This window comes from Aythya fuligula, chromosome 5, assembly GCF_009819795.1.
Source record: "Aythya fuligula isolate bAytFul2 chromosome 5, bAytFul2.pri, whole genome shotgun sequence".
NCBI classification, from domain to species: Eukaryota; Metazoa; Chordata; class Aves; order Anseriformes; family Anatidae; genus Aythya; species Aythya fuligula.
The window spans coordinates 2827199-2851226 of record NC_045563.1 but is presented as its reverse complement, the minus strand read 5'-3'; the positions used below and the strand labels follow the sequence as shown (position 1 = coordinate 2851226).

At 41.9% G+C, this 24028-nt stretch overlaps 2 protein-coding genes across 2 annotated transcripts; one reads left to right on the top strand and one right to left on the bottom strand.

The window, feature by feature from the left end:
* Positions 1 to 539: 539 nt before the first annotated feature.
* DMAC2L (distal membrane arm assembly complex 2 like) lies at positions 540 to 4760 on the bottom strand. The gene is made up of 5 exons (XM_032188963.1): positions 4746 to 4760; positions 4440 to 4549; positions 2825 to 3033; positions 1814 to 1985; positions 540 to 1202 (listed from the first exon to the last, which is right to left on the bottom strand). The coding sequence occupies exons 2-5, from the start codon at positions 4541 to 4543 to the stop codon at positions 1088 to 1090; spliced, it is 600 nt and encodes a 199-aa protein (XP_032044854.1). The 5' UTR covers positions 4544 to 4549; positions 4746 to 4760; the 3' UTR covers positions 540 to 1087.
* Positions 4761 to 4841: 81 nt separating this feature from the next.
* On the top strand, positions 4842 to 23351 carry L2HGDH (L-2-hydroxyglutarate dehydrogenase). The gene is made up of 10 exons (XM_032187844.1): positions 4842 to 4924; positions 5160 to 5275; positions 6829 to 6980; positions 9449 to 9580; positions 11758 to 11920; positions 12201 to 12235; positions 13745 to 13912; positions 15803 to 15960; positions 17162 to 17293; positions 20679 to 23351. Exons 1-10 carry the CDS (start codon positions 4842 to 4844, stop codon positions 20872 to 20874), a joined length of 1335 nt encoding a protein of 444 aa, XP_032043735.1. The 3' UTR covers positions 20875 to 23351.
* Positions 23352 to 24028: the final 677 nt, after the last annotated feature.

Sequence of the window (24028 nt, the reverse complement as noted above, 5' to 3'; positions counted from 1 at the left end):
TTACACTCAAAAAGCTTTGTCCTTCCTGTATGGCTATTCAGTCACCTCATTCTGTGTACTTGCAAGGTACCCACCATCAGTTCCTGGATCTAGTCCTAGGCAGTGCAGGCTGGAAGGAATTTCGTTTCTTGACACTATTAGTGCCTGCTCTGTGCTAGGAGACACCATGAAGAATCAGCCCCATCATGCAATATTACCCTTTCCAGTGCTTGGCACCATTTACCTCAGAGGACAAGCTGACAATCAGGGGTAAGAAAAGAGAATCACAGTTCTGGCAAGGTAGCCATGCTTGAGACATTACCACAAAACCTGCTTTCTTTAAGTCACTACCTACCGTCTTTCTCTCCACTGCCACCAAAGCTAGGAATTAGACTAAAAATGCTACGTTCCTCCTGAGGGTGAATCGTTCTGTTTAGCAGAAGTGACATGGTTGCAGCTAAACAGGTACACAGAATTTAGTCCATGTCAGCACATGGCAAAAATTTGAGCAAAGGCATATCTAAGGAGAACCTGCTTCTCCACAAATAAGAGATGTACACTTCATCAACACAGGTTTTTATCAAGTCGGCCTGCCTGTCTGTAGTTTAATCCATTGAAAACAAAGGCTGCACCAATTAAAGTGTGAAGAACAGGAAAAAGGCCCATAGGCTTTTATAAAACCACCACCCAGTGACCGGGTGAGATGCTCAGAGGGTAAACAGCTCTGATTTACACAACCATATAATGAAACTGTACAGCACTGCTGTTTCACAACACTGACATTCTTTTCACTGCCATTTTGCACACGATTTTTTGTGCAATTAAATACTTTATAACTTCTAATTGATGAATTAACAGCTTCCTATAAAATCAGAAAATAAAATTATACCGAATCCTGCCTTCACAGTTGTTGGTTCACCACACAGTTTAAGCTTAGTGACATTTAATTACATATTTTGTCAACAGACTGCATGCAGCTTTTAAGGCTGGATTGAGAGATGTGGGCTTATTTCCATACCTGGAAATATGGTAACATCTACAACTTAATTTATGCAACATATGATAAATACTGTGAAATCAAATACCTTTCATTTACTTGAAATTGCATTTATTCTAAATCCAGCTCCAGCTCTAAGTTTGGCAGTGCCTGCTGAAGGACATGAGCAGTAGTTTCTTTCTGTTTTATTCCAGGAAGGTCACTCAGATACAAATATTCAAGGTTCCTACAAACACATACAAAGAAAAGTTAGCAACTACTAGTTAACCACTGACTTAGAAATTAGACAACGGATTATTCGCTGTAGCTATTACAACTATTTTAAAGATTACTGGTCCTAATGGAAGATTTTTTTCTGAAGCGGGAGCTGTAAGATTTAGTTCATCATAAATTTAGTCTGTCTACACAGCTTAAAGAGAGGTCCCAGGCTCCCCCATCATCAAGCTTCCTTTAAATTAAATAGTATTTAATAATACAATTGCTAATTTAATAAATTATTATAATCTAGTAATTGGAGTAATATTTCAAAGTCCTTAAGAATAACTTCCTGTAGGCTGAAATCCAGTTCATCCCACCACCCATCTGTAGATGTCTGTAACTCTGTAACACTGGAACAGTTCCGAGTTACTTCAAGTCCACAGCTCGACAAAGCACATCCGATGTGCTTCAGAGCTACAGAGCACAGTATACAGCTGGTAGGTTGTCAGTCAGGTCAGTTCCTCAAACCCAGCCATCCCACAGCCCCACAAACATCTGAAACAGTCAGACTTTAGCCCTTCCAGTCAACATAATCCCAAAGCTGTGGGGTGATAGAGAAGAGCTCAGCAGTTCACGTACGTCAGCTTGTGAAGTGCAATGATGCCTTTATCTGTGACATTCCCACAGGAAATTATCTTCAGCTGCAGGAGACTCTTCTGTAGATTCTTAGTCTCACTGAGCCTCTTCAGACACTCGTCTTGTATGTAAATACACTTCTGCAGCTTGATTTCTGAAACATGTTCAAGGCCATCTGGAAAGACACACAAAAAAAAAAAAAGACAAAAAAATGTTTGTTTCAGAGTACCAGCAACAACTTGTACTGGCTGTTAAACTCTCACTTGCAAATTTAGTAACTACTTCCACACACAGCAACATGTTCCTGTGTGCAGGGAGTGGACACATAATGACAATGAATCTCCAAAATCCCCTTATGGGACTTGAAATTACAGAAACCCTAAAGTTTTCATCCTTTCGGTAATATTCTAACAGTTCTGACATGAGCAAGTAACAAAAAACTTCTGCAAGTCTGGGTGATAAAGAATGACTGAGTTAGGAATGTAATAATGCATGTAATTCCAACTAAGGGAAAAAAAAAAACTGCTCACCATTCTCCTTTTTGTTACTTAAAGGAAACTTAAAACACTTTTAAATATTTTTATTATTATATATATAAGAAACCAAGTGTTTGCTTTTTCTAAGATCATCATAAATGCCTACAGGACAAGTAGTACTATGACACCAGAAACATCACTTGGTTTAAAAGAAAGAGTATTTTAAATAGTGCCCTTTGCTACCAACTACTTAACTATAAACCCAATGAAACAAAATCTTTTTTGCACCACCTTAGTGCTACTGTCACTTCAGGTAAGGGTGAGGAAGTTGCCAATTTCTTCTTGCTTCATAGCAAACGTGCAGCAAAATCTTAGGAACTGCTAAATCTTTGTAGGGCCAATTTAAGGGAATGAAAACAAAAGATTTCTCTAAATATTACTACAGAATGAGGAAAGGACCCAGTTATTCATATTTTGAAGCAACTGAAAAGAACTAAGACCATTCAGTATATTGTTCGCACTGCTGGGTCTACATTACCCAAATAGTCAAATCCTCTGTACATGATGCAAGACTCGGTGGCATTAATTGCTTCTATCTTGTATTTCCCCAAGGGCCCAGTGGGGAGACCGTTGTAGTCCTGCTGCCATTTCTCAGAGCCTTGATAGCGCACCAGGGCACCGCACCGCAGCAGCCACTCTGAAGCTGCCCTGTCTGGTCCAACTGCTTGGATGCGTTCATAGTCCACTCTGCCAAGACAGAAAGAGCATTTACACATTTATTATAAGGTAGCAGATCTATTATCTTTGTAGTAATACTGCATAAGAAATGTACAGTTATGGGCACAATAAGATATCAGAAGACTAAGAATATGATTTCCTGGAAGTGTTTTATTTGGATCATGTTGGTTCTTAATCAGCCTGGTATTTGCTTTGTTGTTATCGTTTTTGTTGTGTTTTTGTTTGTATGTTTTGTTTGTTTTTGATTTAACTTAAATAGCAGTTACTTTTAAATAGCAGTTACTTTTGGTAACAAAAGAATACAGACACAGTTTGACTTGGCACATGTTAACCATTCTAATTGTTTACTTCCATGTCTGTAAGAAGAGATTTAAAAAAAAAAAACAAAAAACAACACAGACACACACACACACACAAAACAAAACACTTTTCTCTTTACAGAATAAGATTTCACAACAACTGCAAATTTGTCTTGCAAAGATACCTTGATTATATGAGAACATAGAATGGTTTGGGCTGGAAGGGACCTCACAGCCCATCTAATTCCAGCCCCTGCCACGGGCAGGGACCCCTCCCACCAGCCCAGGCTGCCCCCAGCCCCATCCAGCCTGGCCTGGATTTTCTTCCTCACGTTTAATCTAAACCTATCTTTGCTTAAAACTATTAACCTGTGTCTTATCCCTACACATATTGCCTGCCATATATATGTCATTCCTGAAGGCTTTTCCTCAATAATTACAGCAAATAGTTAAAATCTCCAAATCCAGTCAAGAAAAGGCTATCTTTCATAGTCTGGTGAGGAATGCTGAAGGCAGAAGCATAAACCTAGAAGAGGACCCTGGTCTGGCTGAACTTCCCACCCCATTACAGCCATCAGCTGCACCACGCAAGGCATTTCCGTAGGGCTGGAACACATAAGGCTGTTAGCTACTGGTAAAAGTTATGAAGAGAGAGAGAGTTACACTGAGAAAGGCTTTATCTTTCTGAAAGATAAAGACTTTATCTTTCTGAAGGACTTTATCTTTCTGAAAGTAAACACGAAACCCTTGTGCAGCGGAACACTATTAAATGTTGGGCAGATGCTTTTCTGAATGAGTAAACGGGGCACAACAGTACTTCTGGCTTAGGTGTCAGTGCAGTTGGAGGCCAAAGGAAGACTGGGGAATAGGGAGAAAATCCCCCTTGCCAGCCTGCCTCAGCTACCTCAAGGAGGGGGCGAAGCACACCCTTCCTCTGGCACCCACTGCTTCATAGCAGGAATATGAAGGCACAACCCTGCCAAACGTCACCATACAACCAATACTGACAGAAAATATTCTCTCCTATGCTGGGTCTTGGTCTGCCCCTCTTCACACAGCGTGTGGTGGATGTGTCAGACCCCCCGTGCTCACCGAGCGACCCCGCCCGTGCCTTACTTGTTGAACACGGCGTTCAGCCACCCCCAGAAATGTCTGCTCGCACCCGCATCCAGCACCTTGCCCAGGCTGCGTGCTGGTGGCAAGGCTCTGCCCACCAGCATCGCGTCCTTGAAAATAAAAAGGGGAAAGGAGAAAAAAAAAAAAAAGGTGCTGCGTCACTCGCAGCACCGCCAAGCCCACCCGGCTCCGTGAGGCGGCGTCTATAGGGGAAGCCCCCTCAGCCCCACCTCGCAGCCTCCCCTCACACCGGGCTGCCCCTAAAGCCGACCGGCCCTGCCCTTCCCTGCCTCGGCCGCCCCTCACCGCCACCTCCTCGCCTCCCGGAGCGGAGGAGGAGGAGAAGAAGGAGGAGAAAAAGGAGGAGCGCGGCGCGCTGTGGCGTCCCTCACCGCCCCTAAAATGGCGGCGGCGGCGCTGCTGCGGCCACGGGCGGGCAGCGGCGGGCCCGGGGCGCTGTGGCGGACCCAGCGCCGCCAGCGCAGGTGAGGGAGCGGGGAGGGAAAGAGGAGGCTGTGAGGGAGCCAAGAAGCCCTGAGGGAGCCCCGCTGCCTCCCCTCGGTCATGGGGACCCCCGGCCGTTCCCTCACACACACCCCGAGGACGTGAGGGGGGCGCCCGCGACGGGCGCTTCGCCCGCCCTGAGGGACGCGTCCCCGCCGGGGGCTGGTGGTAGCCGCCGGGCGAGCCCTCACCACAGCCTCTCCGTGTGTTTTGTAGCACTTTCGACGTGGCCGTGGTCGGTGCGGGCATCGTGGGGCTCGCCTCCGCCCGGGAGCTGGTCCTGAGGCACCCCGAGCTCGCCTTCGCCGTGCTGGAGAAGGAGAAGGAGCTAGGTACGGTGGGTGTCCCGCTGCTGGGCTGTCAGAAATCGCTGCCGAAATACCTCCACCAAAACATCCCTAGTTTGGAAGCGTGTCTTTGAAAGGAGATGCTTTTTGGGGTGGGTGAGCAGCAGTGGGAGAGCGGCTGCCCTTGTTGTTGAAGCAAGTGATGGTTTCCCCTTGGTTCGAGCGTCTTTGCTCCCAGACACTGGTGCCCTGATGGGATTTCTTCCTTCTCCTGAGGACACGTCCATCAGGTGTCCCTTATTGCTGCCATCAGTCCCCTTCACTGCTGGCATTGCCAGGCTGGTCTGGAGACCATGGTCTGTGCTGCCAGCGTCCCCAGACACGTCTGAAAGGTAGCAGTGAGGCAGCACGGAGCAGGTCACAAACAGTGGGGATACCGGGCTCTGCACCACAGCTGGGGTTTGGGGCAAAAGGACAAGGAGAGCAGATAACTGAAAGAATGAGCAGTGCAGGTATTGCTCTGCTGCTTTCACCTTTTCCTGCTGTTGCAGAGAGATGAGGATGAGGCTGTTTTAGTGCCGTACGGAGTGGGAGCAATTTTAAAAACGTTTGGGTGTTGCTGGTCGTGGCACTCTCTACGCTTGTCTATTAATTGCTAGCGCTGTAAACCACAATCGTTTGCCCCTTGTTTCTTGATATTCCTGTAAATGTTGCACAGGGTGCTCCCAGTTGGGTGGGAGGTCGAAGGTAAAGTAATGATAACTGGGCAGATACTGCTAGTTACTGGCCCAGCATTAGCCGGAGTAAAGTGGCACAGCTCCCACTGTTGCCTGCTTACATCAGAATAGTTATTTCATATGTTTTATGGGAAATCTTGAGGCACTCTGCACCTAGACATCTCTCCTGGCTTTGAAATAATAAAGACTGAGCCCTGTTGCTTTGCTGTTTGAAAGCAACCCTTGGGAGTTGATATTTTAGAAGGGAGAACCTAAATCACTTCAATAAAACTTGTTACAGTAAAATGAAATTATTTTAATAAAAATGCTCTTGATATTTTTCACCTCCATTTTACTTAGTTACTTCAGTTTAATTAGTTATGAAGTAATTAAACAGCAACCTGATCCAGTTCACAAGTGTTTGAAAAGTGTACCAGTCCTGCCAGCATGTCCAAAGAAATGGAGGATTACACTGACATTACTTTACATGAGGCCTTTAAGGATGTATTTTGCTTTAAAAGCTGAATTTCTTAAAACTAATTTTACGCTTTCTACACTAACATGTAGAAAGGTTGGATGGATTTGCATGCAGTTGTAGCTCCTGGAGGAAAAACTCCCCCCACACATTGATTCAGCACGTTTCAATCTGTGATGGTTTGTTGGCTTGTTATTAACTAACTGTTGCTGTGTCAGTGTTTTTTTTTTTTCTAGCTTTTTGGCACCAGGGGAGGAATCCTGTGTGCTGTGTGATTATCTTAGTTGCGCATCTCTCGTAACATTGATTTAGGGCAGAAACTCAAATTGCTCACTTTTCTGACAGCTGAAATAATTAACCACTCTTGGGAACGTGTATTTTAATAGTGTATTTTTCTTTCTGTTTAGCTCATCACCAGAGTGGACATAACAGCGGTGTAATTCACAGTGGGATTTACTACACGCCTGGATCTCTGAAAGCTAAGCTGTGTGTGCAGGGTGCAGCTCTCTGCTATGAGTACTGTGACCAGAAGGGAATTCCATATAAGCAGTGTGGCAAGGTACAGGGACTGCGGTGTGTTTTTACCTTTGAAACTGTAACTGTGATGTATGGTACAATGTACAGCATGTGCCCCAGTATGGTATTTTCTTCTATGTTGCATTTCTGCAACTTACTTCCTTCAGGATGAAGGTCCTTTTTGTTTTATTTCCAGCTACTCAAGTTAGTTCCTTATCTGAGCCTAAGGAATAATCCTCCTTATCTGGGGGCTGAGCTGAAATAGCCTAGGTAACAGTGGAAGGAGGGCACCCACGCAGAGCCACAAACTCTTCCAGTATGCATATGCTATGCTTCTTGGCATAGCAGGCTCTGAAAAGACTCAGACTTGAATACAGCTCCAGGTGGGACCTAGGTACGTGCATTTGTACCATATTATATTCAACTCATACAACCTGAGATGCTGGAGACATAAGAGTGGCTGTACTGATTCAGATCGGGGTTCATCCAACCTGGTTCTGGAGTTATCTTCAGAGACCAAGGGAGGAATGCAGGCAGGACAAATAAACATGTTAATTGTTAATTCTCTCAGCTTCCAACTATTTTCAGCTCAGGTTATTCTCTGAGCCTGATCTGTTTTGTCTGTGTTAACTCAATGGGTTTCTTGTCCAAGTGTTTTTCAATTAAAAGCATTTCCAGAGATCAACAGCCTGTTGCATGAAGAACTACCTCCTCTTGTTTTGACACTGGCTCCTGCTGGCTTCATCTAAGGGCTCCTAGCCCTTTTATTGGGAGATGTGGTGAACAGTTGATCTGTGCCCATACTCTACAAGCCATGTTTAAATTTATATTTCCTCCTCCCCAAGAGTCATCTATCATAGGTGATGAGTCTTAGCCTTCTCAGTCGTTCCTCCTAGAGAAGGCACCTCATGACTTTTGTCATCCCTGTCATCTGAACCATTTCTACTTCAATTCATCTTTGATACAAGATAAGCACCAGTGTTCAGGGTGTGGTCGGGCAGTGGATTTTTGCAGTGAAATAGTGAAGTTCTCTATTATCTTGTATTCAATTCCTGATTGTTTTTAATACTCCATTTAGGGTATTTAGACCGTCAGCAGGCATGAAGCTGATGTTTTCATAGGATCATTTGTCACAACCCCCAGACCTTGATCCTGATAACTTTGAACTTGGAGCCCAACACTTATATATGAGGCTCTTTTTTTTTTTTTTTTTTTAGTTATGTGCTCATCATTTCACATTACTCTGCACTGAATTTCATCTGCCTTTTTGTTGGCCTCTCATTCATCTCAGAATGTCCCTCTGCAGTTTTTACAATCACCTCTTCTCTGAACCACCTTGAGTCACTCTAAACCAGCACCTGACTTTCTCTCCTCCCTGGTTTCCCCTTTGCAGGTCACTCATAAATGTCTCAGACAACACACGCCTTTCTCTTAGAAGTGTTGCGCAGACCCTGTCTGATATGATGAGGGCCACCTCAAGGCCTCCTAGCTCAGTGGCTTTTCCTCAGCCCCATTTGGGAGCTGGGTGCAGATCTCTCCCAGATCTGGGGTGCACAGCTGAGATACCTGGATATGGCAGTGTTGGTGGGCCCCATACCCGCTCTGGTTCAGCTTTTTTTTTTTGCTGGACTGTTCGTGCTGTGCTCCTTAAGCTGTGGCACTGGTCACAAGATGGCACTGTGGGTTTGTGCAGCCACACACCTGGAGTTAGAAGCCTGCTCTCGACTCAGAGCACCAAGAGGTGTGGTGCTGGGAAGGGCTAACACAATCCCCACAGCGTTGTTGGTCCTTTGCTGGCACCGAATTTCTGTATCTGTGCATCACCTTCCTCAGCAGTGTTTATTCCAGGAAAGGTGATATTGGCAATTAAATTTTAAATTTGATTTTAAATAGAGCAGCTCCAGGCTTGGAGAACTTGGTGCCTTGGTAGTGCAAAGGTGCCAGACCTGAGCAGGGCCTGCAAGTAGCGTGGTCTGCACAGGCTTGCTTCTGGTGTCCTTGGCACAGATATCATAGCCTGGATAAATCTCTTGTGATAGCTGTGATCTAACAACGTGCTGAAGTGAGTGAGGCTGGTGCAGTTTAGTTGAGATGCTGTGTCAGAACACGTCCTTTTATTCAAGACAGTTTGAGATTTTTATGTGTTGGGTTACGTTCAATTTTATTTTTTGGAAGCATCCCAGTGGCTCTTTGAAATCATGCTCTCTTCCTTCACATCCAGCTTTGTGGTCCCGTAGTACTTTTAGCAAATATTTTCTGTGGATAGTCACTCAAGCTATATATTAATGTTTGTTTTTAACTCTCCCTGGTATATTGATGCTTTCTCAGTAACGAGTTGTGTTTTTTGACTTTTGTGCCAGTAGTGGCACAAACCATGTTGTTTTTTTTTCCCCCTTGCATTGTAATTCATTGTTCACACATTCACTGTTGCTTGCTTGTTTGGGCTGGGTGCCAGGGCTGAACTGGCTCTGTGTATTTTGCTCACTGGCGTGCCTTGTTATCTCTTTGAAGCTCATTGTAGCCGTTGAGCAAGATGAAATTCCAAGACTCAAAGCTCTGTATGAAAGAGGGCTGCAGAACAATGTCCGAGGTCTGAAATTGATTGGATCAAAAGAAATACAAGCGAAAGAACCCTTCTGCAGGGTAAGGAATTTTCTTATATTTAACCATCCTGTAAGATCTCAATTTTTCGGATGATGATATTTTTGAATTTAACGTGAACACGTTTTTGCCTTGGGGTAACTTGTATGGGTAACAAGTTGAGAAGAGCCTGAAAATCCAGAAGAAATGCAATTTTCAAGAAAAAAGAATACATCTGTTCATTTCTCAGGCCAATTCTTCATGTGTGTTTGCCATTACATACAAATCAGACCAGGCCTAACACAACATAAGGTGATCCTGCAGAAACTTTCTTGTCCATGCTTACTTTCACCCCGCTTTGCTGCTGCTTGTGTGTTCTCATTCCTTGTTTATCTGTTCACTGTACACCAATTTTCTGTGTGCTGAAGACATAAAGAGCTGCTGCTGCTGTACTAATTGCAAATGACATGCTGGTTTGTGTCACAAGGACCAGAATTCATGAATTGGTGACCAGGTAACTCATTTCACTTGCAGCCTACAAAAGGAACCAGATTCACTTGAGTCCAAGTGGAAAAGGAGGCTGTAACTCCTGAACAGGACTGAATCTATAGGCAAGCAGATGGAACCTGCAAGCTGTTCAAACTTCTTCCTTTTCTCAGCTTTACAAGGAGGTGTTCTCTCTGATGTATTTATGTGTTCAGGGAAAAAACAAACAAACTGCTTTCCCACCAATAGGAATCGGTGATTTTTATTTTTTTCCCTTCTACTTGCAGGAGCTTGCTTGTATGTTTTTGTGGTCGATAGGCAGATTTTCCTTTCCCAAGGTCACAACTGCTATTTCTGAGTTTATGCTGAGACGGTTCTGCTCCTTCACACTAAAATTGTTTAACTTATGTTAAACTCAATAATGCAGCAATGTAAATTCCTTCCCATCTGCAAATACAGGCTTGGTTCAAGCCAATTTTGATCGAGTTGCTTCCTATCCACTTGGCTGTAACATAGGGCTTCTCAGCTTGTTTATTTTGACAGCAGGAGAAATGTGGGTGGTTTGTGGAATACAAAGTTGTTATTGTTTGGTTTGCCTTTGATTGAAAGGAAAATCTGGATGTAAATTCCCCATACTGTTTCATCTGGCAGCCTGCTCTCGGTGTAGTGCATGACTCATTGCTTCTGAGCAGTTGGAGGCTCAGACAAAAATTTTCTGGAGGGGAATCTTTTTTTTCTGTCTTGTAAACACTTTGTATCCACTCCTTAAAACATTCTTTGCGTGTTCAAGATCCATCTGAGCACTTCTTTCTGCAAATGACTAGGTTCAGGTGGGGCTTACTACGCTTGCTTTGGTTTCCTGTGCTGAATCCTTTTCTTCTAAGGAAAGGTAACTGCACATACAGTGCAATGTATTATAAGACCATTGAAGTGGAGAGAAATCTTTTGTGCAGAAGACAATTTTATGAACAATTCTATTTGTCTCAGGCTTGTGAATGGCCCTTATTGTAGTATCTAAGTGGCTGACAGTCTTCAGTGTATTTCTGCTTGAAGCATCTCTGCAAGATAAAGCAATCCTACTATCCCAATGGTATAGCTGGAACTAGGAAAACGTTCTGTCATCCTGCAGGATAAAAATTAAGTGAGAAACTGAGACATTTTGGTAGAAAAAAATAGTGAAATGTCTCTAAGAAAAATTTAAAAATCTCGCTCTGCACTAAACTTGAACCTTTTTTCTGCTTTCTGCTAGGACATGCATAGGCTGTTGTCTAACTCAGAAGGGACTTTTCTCTCTGATGTGCAATGCAGTGGGTGTTGAGACCAGGCTAGATCATATCTTTTAGCCTTGCAGGAGGCATTGGTAGTAGCCACGCATCAGGTAAACTCCCAAGTGACTGTTTGTAGGTGGAACTGCATAGTACATGGTGAAAAATAAATGTATATTAGTTGAAGGCAGGATTAGGTAACGTGTTTTAACATTAAGCATTCTGTATCAACTAGTTGTTTTTGTTGTATTTTCACGTTCAGTGAAATCCCTGTAGGCAGTTTTCACCATAATAGTTGTCAGCAAACACAAACACTGCCAGTGGAGCTGGAAAATGGAGAGACTGGGAACAAGCAGCCCAGGATGGGGAGACACCAGTACTCCCTTCTTGGTGGCAGCGCACATCATTCCAGGGGAAATATGTTTTGTATCAAAGACCAAAGTGCACATACAGCCTTCACTGTTCTTTCATATCTTAATACTGTTTCAGGGTCTGATGGCCCTTGATTCTCCATATACTGGTATTGTGAATTACAAACAAGTGGCCGAGTCCTATGCTGAAGACTTCCAGGAAGCAGGTGGAACAATCTTGACGGATTTTGAAGTTACGGGCATGGAGATGGCTAAAGAAAGTTCTTCAGAAAGTGCAGATGGTAAGGCAATTTTTGCCCTTCATTTACTACAGTCCTGCAAAAGATTTTGTTCAAAACATGTTTGCATTAGGCTCAGAGATATGATTTCAGTTTTCTTGCCTGAAAAGGATGTTTTTAGACAAACTATGCTAACTATTAATTTATAAATACAGTCATGTCCAATGATGTCGGTTACCCTGAACCCTTTGTTGTGTCAAGTGGCTAATTCTGTCAGTTTTCTGTTATGTGTCCTCTTAATTCCTTAATTCTTAATTTCTTCTCTTGTCTAATTCTCTTACAGGACTGAAATACCCAGTCATCGTTAGGAACTCTAAGGTAAGAACTAAACTCAAGATTTCATTGCTTAATAGGAAGCTATTCTTCCTTTTCTTAAGAATTGGTGTCAAGTCCTAGTGCATTAGTCAGCCTCTGGAAAGCTTTAAAGGTGCTTTTCTATAACATGTTCGCTGTCATCCAGGGCTGCTGTTATAGAACAGCTTCAGTCAATTGTTAACAAAGCATATGAGTATGTTCAGATTTTACTGTGTGCTGAGAATAATAATGAAAGTATAACTTTCTGCTGCTTGACATCTTTGATGGTATGTGCTCCTTATCTTCCTTATTTGCACATTCTTACGCTTGTTGTTTCCATGGACTCCTTTTATTACTTATTGATTCAGAGAGAAACATGAATTTTCATGTTTGTTCTTGATCTTCGACATCTATAAAAATGATAAGGAGGCATTTGTAATCGTTTTATTATCAGAAAGCCACGAGGTAATGTAGTGAAACAGGTACACGTACTGGGGTTGTTAAAGCAGGTTTGTTAATGCTGCACAGCAAATGTACTTGTAACCTTTTCACCTTCAGGAGAAAATATCTGTGCTCTTTTCTTGGGGGGAGAGAGAGAAAGGGAAAACAAAGACAAAAAAAATGACATGAACAAAGAACACCTTCCCTACCATATCCCAAATAGCGTTTCAAGTTAGAGCTGCTGCTTTTTTTGATCCATTTCCCTGCTTTCATTAAAAAGTAGCTTCCAAAATCTGTTAGATTCCCTCATCAAAAAGTGAGTACCTTTATAGAAATGTTTTTAAATGGGGAAATAAAAGATTTAAAAAAAAAAACAAAAAACAAACAAAAAAAAAACAACCACATAGTATTTGAAAATGTGGATTATGATTTTAAAAATTTATTCAGATAATAAGGTGTTGAGCTATTTAACAGCTCTCCAGTGCTATGAATTTAGGTGTCTGGATAAGCTACTGTTCAGCATGACCACTCCCAGTGCGGGGGTGAAATCTGTTAATGGCCTCATTTAACCAAGTATCTTGTGGTTGTTTAGGTACCTCACCTGTAATGTGCCCTCCGGCAAGGAAAATGTGGCCAGGGAGCTGCACTAGTGTGGCATCAGTGCTTTGTAGGATGCAGACAGCAATGAGGGAGTGCCAAAGGGAGGTAGTTGGTTAGCTGGAGGAGCAGTGTTTAACTCATGGTGGGCCTTAGCCCTGTGCAATAAGCCTGTGTAAGGAACTTGAAGGTAGTTTGAGAGTTGATGACACTTCTTGATTTTTTTTTTTTCTTCCCCCCTTCTATTCTTTAAGGATTCTTCCAGCCTTACCTATCCAATTAATTGCCCTTTTAAGATAGTTCTCTTCCAGGGAATAAAGGTGAACGTTATCTGAAATAGGAACTGAAATGAAACAATTAAATGTTTTGAAAATGTGGTTGTCTTTATTTCTGGTTTTTACTCATTTTTTTTCCAAGAATTTGAGGTGATCTTTTAGTAGACATGTTCAATTTTTAATTGTTTGGTTTTGGTTTTGCCTTTTTTCCCCCATCCAGGGTGAGGAAATCTACTGTCGGCACATTGTGACCTGTGCAGGACTCTACTCAGACCGCCTGTCTGAAATCAGTGGCTGCAGCCCTGAGCCTCGTATTGTACCCTTCCGTGGAGATTATTTGGTGCTAAAACCAGAGAAGTGCTATATGGTTAAAGGAAACATTTACCCGGTAGGTACTCTCTTGTGCATGTTTCACAGTGTGTCCTAGGAATTGCTAAAACGACAAAAATAAGGGCAATATCACACTGTTGTTAGACTGAAGATAGTGATGCACAACATCTCAGCATAGGTTCAGTTGCTTTCTGACAGGACAGCTTATTTTTTAAGGAACAGGTAAAAGAACCATCAGGGAAAATTATTGCCAGTGAGGTTTTCTATTCGTTCACTTCTTAAGGAATGGGTTGGTATTATTATTTTAGGGAAAGAATCAAACATTTAACATGATAGCCATATACCCACAAAAGCCTGGATTTTTTCCATGTATTATAAAATAAACCCATTGGCAGGATTCAGAAGTCAGCGAGGGACAACAGTAAATTATCAGTTAATTAGATGCAGGGTTTAATTTAGTCTGCTAATTCTGAAGGCTCAGACTGAGATATATTGTCTATTAGGTTCATCTTTGAATTAACTTTACTTTGTATGACAAAAAAATAGAAGTGGTAGGAAAAGGACAAGCTTTCTACAATCTAGTAAGAAAACTGGTGTGATGAAGAGGGACAATTCCAAAGAGAAAGTGAAATTATCAGTCAGGAAGAGAGGATTCCTAGGGTAGCATTTAATCAATTCAGGCAGTATATTTAGATATTGCCTTTTTAATATGAGTTTAGGTTTGCCTGCTAAAAGCTGGCACAGGTCACCCCATGGATCTCCAGGTATTGGATGTTGTCCAGCCTCCTGTCACCTGGCAATGATGCAGGATCCTCCATTGGGATGGAGGAAGGAACTGGCTGGAAATGGCTTCCAGCTTTGTGCCATGGCTATGGGAGAATAGTTTGTACCCTTTGAAAATTTGTTATGGCCAAACGTGGCAGTAAGACTAGAACACTGCTTTATTCACTTAGTTGTATGTTACCAGAAATGGATTTAGTTTGTGGAGTGGTTGCACTAAGATTGGAAAAATTCTGAAGCGTATTTCTAACAGGAAAAGCAGTGCTCTGAATACAGGAAAGAAACTTACGTTGAAGTAATGTCATAGTCATAACCTATTTTTGATACATTTTTGATAACATAACCTATGTTTTGATATACCAATCGATTGTTTATTTTCAGCCTGTAAGATGGTCACTCTGTAGGCCCCTACAGCTAAAGATCTTGAAACCCCAGCACATGGAGAGGTGTGCTTATTTTATACTTTTTTTTATTGTATAGACAGCTTGTTTCTGTCAGCCTTCACGCACAATTACACTGTTCCATTCACAAACAATAAAAGAAACTGCAGATACTTATTATTCCTATTAATCAGGCTTGCTAACCATTTGAGTTATACAGGAAAGGTGAGGTTTTCCTTATATTTTATAACCTACTTTATTGTAATGTAATTACTATTGGTGAATAGCATTTGTGTGTTCTTGGTTTTGTTGTGGGTTGATTTATTTATAGCCTGAGAAATCACGTATACTTCTTCATACGTTGATTGTTTTGCTTTATCTGGGATGCAGTCTTGCTTGGCCCTGCTCTGTACTTCAGCATTTTCAATTAGTTATGTGCTGTAACTGTACAATTAACAAACACAGAAATGAGCTCAGGAGCCAACTGCGTGGTTATTTGTCTTGAATGTTCTTGTGGTGAATGGAAATAAAATGGCAAACTGAATTACTTTTTTCATTTTTTTTATTTATTTAAAATGAATTATTTCCATTTATTGGGAGGACGGCTCCTTTATTGTGTTTGGGTTTGTTTTATTCACTCTCACACAATAACCTGTAAGTACCATGCTTTCCTTCTCACAGATTCCCATGTTTCTCGGAGTAGTTTGGCCTTGGTGGTTGGATAGCTATTTGATTGATCTGGTTTGTAGCCGCTGAGGTTAGCTGTAATAACTTGTATCCTGCTTTAGGTTCCTAATCCTCGGTTCCCGTTCCTGGGATTTCATTTCACACCAAGAATGGATGGCAGCGTTTGGCTTGGTCCGAATGCAGTCTTAGCCTTTAAGCGAGAGGGCTACAAATTGTTTGACTTCAGTACTACAGACTTCTTTGATGCTGTGCTGTACAGGTAATAATATCTTGTCTTTTTGCTTGCTCAATACAGTAATTTAAATGTCAGCCTGTGATCCAATGGAAACTCGTTTTTGTCAAACCCTGCCAAGTTTTTGGTGTTGTGCTGATACGGGTGGACTTCCCAAAGAGATTCAACTTTGTGTAATCTAGTATTTCAGTTTTTGTAAACTACCAAGGCATTTCTTAGCTGGTCTGAGGATGTGACTGCTCATCAGGAGGTACTGGTGAGCTGTGTTGCCACTAATGGGGCTGCTTTGGGAATGGTCCTGGTTCAATGGAGTGCAATATTTTAACCAATGTAAACTGTGGGAGTAAAATCTCTGCAGAGGTTGCTTGGACGAGAGAATGCACAGTGGTCTGGATTGTCATGTTAAACTGTATCAGGTCATCGATATGAGTTTAGAATTTAAAAAAATCAGAGTGCAAGGAGATACGTTGAGAGCCACAAAGACTAGGAAGCTGTCTTACAAAGCATGTTAGAGCAGCTAGGAATCATTGCTAAAATTGCAAGCGTAAATCAACAGAGTATCTGTAGAAATTAAGAGAAATCTTGCTTCTCTATGAGGGGCTGACAGGTACTGAGTGCTCAATTTTAGAAATTAGGCTGGAAAAAAGGATGTGAAAATATTGGGTAGGGTCCAAAGAGAGGCTGCAGAACAGGTCAGGGAACTGCAAAATAGCTTCCTGGCAAGGAGCTCAGCTTAATGCAGTTTATTAAAGGAAAGTGTTGAAAACATCTTGATCTTTATCTATAGACTTTTTATACTGGAAAACCAAGCAAGCAAGGCTTACAAAGACATAACAAGATTCACTACCAGAAAGCTGAGGTTTTTAGGAGTAGATGATCTCTTCAGAACAACTAGAAAAAAGCCTCGTGCGTGTGGGTTTTCAGCTTCTTGCATCGATTTGATTGAATCAGTCAAAAAGCCTGGACATAGGAAGGACTGGAGTTCAGAGTGATGTTCCACAGAAAGAATGGAAGTGAACGATACAGCTCTGTTTTCAAGGTTTGATGAAAACAGGGAAGAACCAGCATGTATTTCCTAAGAAGAAAGCCATGATTGGATTATTGACGTAGGGAATTGGAAATTTTGCTCTGCAATCGCCTTTGCTACCTTCTAAAGACAACATTATTTTGACATGTCTGCATATATCATGGAAGATTTGTTCTTACTGCAGTTATTTTTTTTCTACAGTGGGTTATGGAAGCTTGTACTGAGAAACCTGTCGTATGGACTGAATGAAATGTACCGAGCGTGTTTCCTTAGTGCACAGGTGAAGGAACTTCAGAAGTTCATACCAGAGGTCACCGTCAATGATGTACTCAGGTAAAGAAAACTTTTCTTGTTAGTAACACCCAACGGCTTGTTTAATCTCTTATTTTTGGTTGTAGCAAATGTAGCATAGCTTACTCCTTTCTTCCACCAAAATGCACTACCAAAGCATGAAAGTATTTGGATGCTTTCTCCAGGAAGGTGTTTTATATCGTGTAAACTTAAGTATAGGCAGGTTTGATGAATAGCTTTGTTACTTTTACTCTCCATAGGCTGAAATTCACAGATGTGACATGCTAAAAAAGAGAAATATCTTCCAAATGACACATCAAGTAGCTTGAACATAGCGTTTGCTTCCTTTGTGAAGCAAAATTAATGAAATTCATTAGTGAATGGCTAGTGAATGGGGAAGCCTGAGAGTTGTTACTCATACTACTAGAGGGAGGGATGTAGCATAATAGGTACCCCGGCTAAATTTCCTGTATTTAGGAGAAGAGAAGACTGCTGATTCCCCTCAGGAAGGGAACATATGGCTTAAGGCATAGATGTTTAATGAAAAGTGGAAAGCTGTAGTGCTAGAAAAGAGCTAGAGCTGGCAGAAATTGCAAGAAGTGCTTGCACCTCTGTTTTTTACATGGAGGAGGACAGTGATGTTTTTCTGTGTGCTTGAGAGCACTGTGTCATCAGATAGGAGTGAATAATGCCTTGGTTTGATCATGTCAATAAATTGTATTCAGCTTCTTAAGGTGTGGAGAGAGACTAATTCAAAGGAGTGTTGAAATGACAGGGAACTGAAGAGATTTGTGAAGAAAGCTGAGGCATTTAAAGTACGTGGAGGTGGGTTTAATTGTCTAAATATTTGCAGGGAGAAAATGCAAAATAAGAGGGGGGAAAAAAAGGAGTTACTTAGTTCAGGCAGAATACCATTGGCATGAAATTCATGTTTGACAAGGCTTGCTGTTTCAAAACAAAAGGTTTCCTTTTGAAAAGAGAGGGCTTGTTTGCGTGTTTGGGGAGGAGAGTGACTTCACAAGGAGGAAAGATACAGAAAATCCTCTGCCTGGCTACCTGCCCTCGTTTTACTGTAATGACTCTGAGACATCTCCCACTCTGCTTCTCAAGTTCGTTACACTGCCCAGCGCTCCCCCAAAAGACTGAGTAGCCTTTGACTCCCCAGCCTGATTTCATTGTTTGTTTTTTTCCTTGGGAATCTTTATAAGGCTGGAAAAAAAGTTGATTTTTCTGCCTTCTGAAAATTTAAGAGCTCATAACCTTCAGGAATGATGGGAAATGGAGAAGGAGGAATTTATAACCTATCAGGAAGCGTTTTCTTATAGGAAGAACAAGTAGCTTAGAAAGCATAACTTCTTAAATGTTGTAACACTTATCCTGTTACTTCAGAGACTTAAAACTAGACAGAACAGGAGACTGGAATGATCTCCAGAACTTTGTTTGTGGAGGGTGGACTTGCAAATCTGGGGCTTGTGGGAGAGGTGAAAAAGGAGAAACTTGCTGTTCAGGACTGGAGAGGTGAAGTCCCTGTGCTGCAAGCTGGTGGTGACTTGAGAGCAGTTGGAAGAAGTCTTCTGGGCTTGTTCTGTGCAGGTATTGGCATGTGGCTGGCAGGAGGCAAGCTGCTGGGGTAGGTGAGCCTGTGATCTGACCCAGTATGAATGTCCTTCTTGTGTTTGTTACAGAACAGCAGAAATCTCCACTTTGGGGGTTATTTTCTAGTAAAATGATACTCTTGGTTCTTGGTTCTCTAATTCCAAAGGAACAATGCATTTTGTTTTTTTCTCTAGTAACCCGCTGAGGTGGAAACACCCAGTAAGGTGTTAGAGAATGGCAGGACTGGACAAGCAAGCCCCAGTGGCTGTTGAACGGAAGCAAATTTCTTAGACTGACTCATGATCAATAAAGTGTAGTATCTTCGGTTTTGCCACCAGAGGGTCACAGAGACTCTGAGATGGAAAACTCCACAGAATTAGTCTACAATGAGCTATTATTTCAGATTTCTCCCTATCTGCCAACAAATTATCTTTAAGGAGAATATGGTGCCATGTTTACTGCAGTGCTTTCACCTCTGGAGTAAGACAAAGGAGTCACAAACGTTTGCATGTCCTTTGTGGTTCTTAATTCTCTACATGAGTGCTAGTGCCCTTTACAGTAATCCTAATCATCTTTTCTAAAATCAGAGTTGGGAAAACCTTAGCACGTATGCTTGTGAAGAAAGCCTGCTTACTGACAGACAGGCAGGTGCTGCATCAGGTTCAGGGCTGCAGGTAGTTGTGCCCTGCAAGGATTTTGAAGGAGCACAGTTAACTTGTGAGCCACTGCTACCCTGCAGTGTCTTCACATGGGCACAGTGTTTGGGAGTTGATGCTGCCTTAAGATTTGGATGATCAGATTCAGCTCCCTGCTCTGCCTTGTGACTTTGGACAAACGTTGAGAATATGTTTACCTGAAGAAATTTAGCATAATAATAATATGAATAATCATAAAGATGTAATTTATAACGTGGTAGTATGGAATGACGTAGTATAGATGTACTTATCAGTGTTCAGTGTGTCTGAGAACCCTTCCTCCTTTTACAGCAGGAAATTTGTCTATGCACCTGAGGTGTTCTGTTTGTTTTTTGTTTTTTTTTCCCCTTTGTGTCCCTGTAAAATGGGAATTACAGCACTTTTCAAATTTACATTGGAAAGAGTGCTATGGTAGTAAATTCCTTAAAGATTGTGAGGCACAGGATACCATAGAAATACCACTGGGAAGTCATTGTTACTTTTTAATCTGATAAATTATTAGGTGCTCCTTGGTTTTCACGTGTGATAAAGATGTTGGCCTTGAAATAGTCATCTTGGCTGTCATGTGGAAACGCATGGTTATGTGTTGTGCAAACTTCACAGCCATAAAATGTTTTCATGATGTCACACGTTACTTTTCATGGGAAAAAGCCTGGTGCTAGAAATGAGGCAACGTATGCAAGCACCAAAAGCCCCAAGACAGCTTGTCAATACTTTTGCCTTTCTGGACAGAAGTAAACATTGGAAAAAATGCAGGTGCTGTTTATATAATCATTGCTGGTATTTGCTAAACATTGTGTTGACATTCTGAAAGAGTGTGTCAAAGCTTGGGTAAAGTCTGTAACTTTAAAATCCATCTAACTTCAGATAAGAATCCTTTTTGATCTAGAATAGAGCAGACCAATGTCTTGTCTTTTCCTTCGTTTCTGTTGGATGGTTCTCTAATATAGCAGAAAGGGATTCAGTTCGAAATTATATGGTTTCTGTGGTTTGGTTTTGAAACGTATTGGAAATGTTACTAATTCCTGGGTCCTTCACATTTTCTTAAAGAAATTACTAATATTACCATATTTCAATTAAGCTGACTGGATTGTTACAACATTCTCTTTCTAACAGTGAGCTCTTCTGATTTGCAGGGGTCCCTCTGGAGTGAGAGCTCAAGCGTTGGACAGCGATGGAAATTTGGTAGATGACTTTGTATTTGATGGTGGCACGGGAGATATCGGAAGCAGAATTCTTCACGTCCGAAATGCCCCTTCCCCTGCTGCTACCTCCTCCCTTGCCATTGCAAAAATGATTGCAGATGAAGTGAAGCGAAGATTTGAATTGTGAATATTGACAGGTGCAGTGCTGTTTTCCCCTTCTCGTATGTGTAGCAGCTTGTCTGCATTGAATGAACCCTGCAGCCTTTAATGACAAAGATGAAACAGGCAATGTGTTGCTTGCAAGATCAGCCGGTAGAGCTGTGCAGTGCAAAACCAGCACTTGAAGTGTTTGCCAGCCCACAGCTTGTCAATTCCCTGAGCGAAGGATTTACGGTTCCTGGCAAGGCCTGGTATGGTGCTGGCATCTGCAAGAGCCAAGCAAACGCACCGTTGACAGGTTCACAGTAAAGGCTTGTCCACCTCAGCAGGAGCAGCCTGTGGAGAGGCTGGTGCCAGGCTCCGGACGAGGTTCTCCCAGGACCACAGGGAGCAGTAGGTGGAGCAGGAAGAGTCTCCATGGTTGGGTTGCCCACCTCTGGGGGGGAAAAAAAAAAAAAAAAAAACACCCAGGCATGGGGTGGTTCTGTGTGTGCTTTCTCTCCGCCTCTTTAAATTGGTCCCCTAACTTTTATTAAAATAATGGAGATAGAAGGATAAGCCCTGCTTAAGGATTCTGTAGATATGGAATTAAAAGCTTTATCAGAGACTGAAAACAATATTCAGAGCCTTTTACATAAAGTATTTCAGAGAAAAATAAGCCTAACGAGATTGACTTGGATTTGGTAATTTAGATATGCAATTCAGATACACAGTCTATCTGATCTGTCTCTGTTTTTTTTTTCCTATAGAGCAGAAATTAAAATGTGTATATAAACAGTCATTTTTCATGTACCTTAAACCTGGGAAGTCATCACAGATCAGGAACTACTTCGGCGGTTTGGGTTGGTATTTTTTTTTTTGTTTGCTTTTACCCTTTGAATACTGGTAGGGCAAAAGGAGCTTATCTTTGTACAGCATATTGAGCAATCTAGTGGAAATGGTCTTTGTAAAAGCAAATGTGAAGGGAGGGAAGCTACAGAAACCTGTCTTAATTGACTCATGTTGCATACTGCTTCCCTTGGAGCCCAAAGAGCAGTGAGTCAGGAAAGCTTCCCATTTCCCTCATGCCTGGCAAGGGGGGAGCTCAGAAAGTACTGGTTACTCTTGTGAGCTCTCATTGGTACTTGAAGCTTTATCAAAAGTGCACCTAGAAGAGAATCTGTGTGGAGACTGGAGAAATATAAAGAGATGTTAAACAAGTTCTAAGCTAACAGTATCTTGGTGTGTTCTGCATAATTGCTACAAAAAAGAATTATGTGGCCCGAGGGACAAAGTACTTCAGAGTACTTTTAAAGCAGATGTTCACAGGATGTTGGGTAATACAGATAATTGTGGGTAGTTTGCTACCAGGCGATTTGCCATGCTTTTTTTTTTTTTTTTTCATTTGCTTTCTGTAGCTCTCTGACATGCATGAGGGATTGTGTTATCGTAGAAGGTCAGGTGTGCTAGCTGATGTTTTTACTGTACAGAGCTGAGCTGCTTTTGAGAGCCAGGGCTTAACCTATCTGTTTGGGTTTTGTTGTGTTGTTCTTTTTTTCCTCTGGTGACATCTACTTTACTGGAAAAGTGACTCCCATATAAGGGCAACCTGGAAATGCAAATAATTAATCCTTCAAAGAAAAGCTTTGGTCTTTATTTTTAGCCTCAATAACACCAGACAAAGATTCAGATGTTCCAAATGCTAAAATACAGTGTACAAGTTATATCTTCACAATGAAACAATTGTATCTTCACTCCCCTCCAGAAGTGTTGCCTATCAACAGTAAATACTACAAAAAGATTGCAAAAGCAACTTCCTCCCACTCGAGGTGTGGCCCTAACATGTATTGACAGAATAAAGAACATTAAAATGTAAAGCAGTCATATACTGTGGTGAATCTTAAGTCAGCACATTTAACTGCACAGCCTGCTGTGCATTTTATCTCAGGAGATGATTATTTTGGGGTAGAGCTTAACTGAAGCTTTCAAATTCTGTAGCATTCTGCAAAATATTTATATTTTTAGAGATTAAAGCTATAAACCTTTTTTAAAGGAATAACTTAAATGATTTATGATAATTGGGTTTAATACATACATTGTGTGTTGCCCATGAAGTGTGAAAATGTATGAATGTATTTTTTTTAAAAAGGGTCCAACTCACTGGGATGGCTTAATCACCTTGCCTTTCACTATTGTGATTAAAATAGCATATTTTTAAAATTGCTGTAAGGTCTGTGTATTTCTCCTGACTTACAGAAAAGTTTCACTGGTATTTGCTAGCTCTCATTAGATTTAGATGGCTATATCACCACATAATAGGAATTACTTTATTTATTTAGAGGGTAGGGTGCAGAACCTGTCTTCCTAAAGTACCTTTATCTTATCTGTGCTTGTACCACTTCACAGCTTTTTCTCATGTAGGTATGTGTGCGGTGGGCAGAACTGGTCCTGAGCCTGACCTGGACCTGTAATGACATGTGGAATGGTAATTCTTGAAATTCCGAATAAATGCATTAAGACAGCTTGTGATAAACCTCCATTTTTTCCCCTAAAATTGTTCCTCCATAGGGTCAGTCCTAAATGTTGGAAGAGTGTGGTATGATGATTGTTTTGTTTTGTTTTTTTTAAGGTGTTGTAAAGAAGTGCTTGAGTGTCCGTGCCATGGCTTACTAAGCGGCTGCTTTGGGGAAAAGGAGCTCCTTTTTGGCACTTTGTGTTTCCAGAACAGGACCACCCAATCCTAAAAAATCAGTTCTGGGGGCTCGGAGATGGGGACATGGAGCAGGGAGGCGTGGTGCTGGGGTGCCTGCTGCCAGACGGGGGGGCTCACAGCAGTTACCCCAAAGCCACATTTGTAATTGCTTTTTGCTCATATTAGAGTTGATGAACCAGCATTTTCCCACAGAAATAACCATTTTGTTGAAAACTTCCCTGGCTGTCCTGATGCAGCGGGAAGGCTGGGATCCCACAGAGCAAAGGGAGCTGTCAGTACCTCAGCAGGCACCTAAGTCCTCCGGGAAACCTACCCTAACAAGGCAGAAAGGCACTTTTAATTCTGATTTAATTCTGATTTAATGAATCCCTTTTGGAATAACTTTGTAGATAAGCCCTAAAAGGGCGGGGGGGGCGGTTTGGATACGTAAGGTATGAGGGTACGTAAGCCATGAGGGGTGCATAGGGCGTGAGGGGCACACAAAACTCCA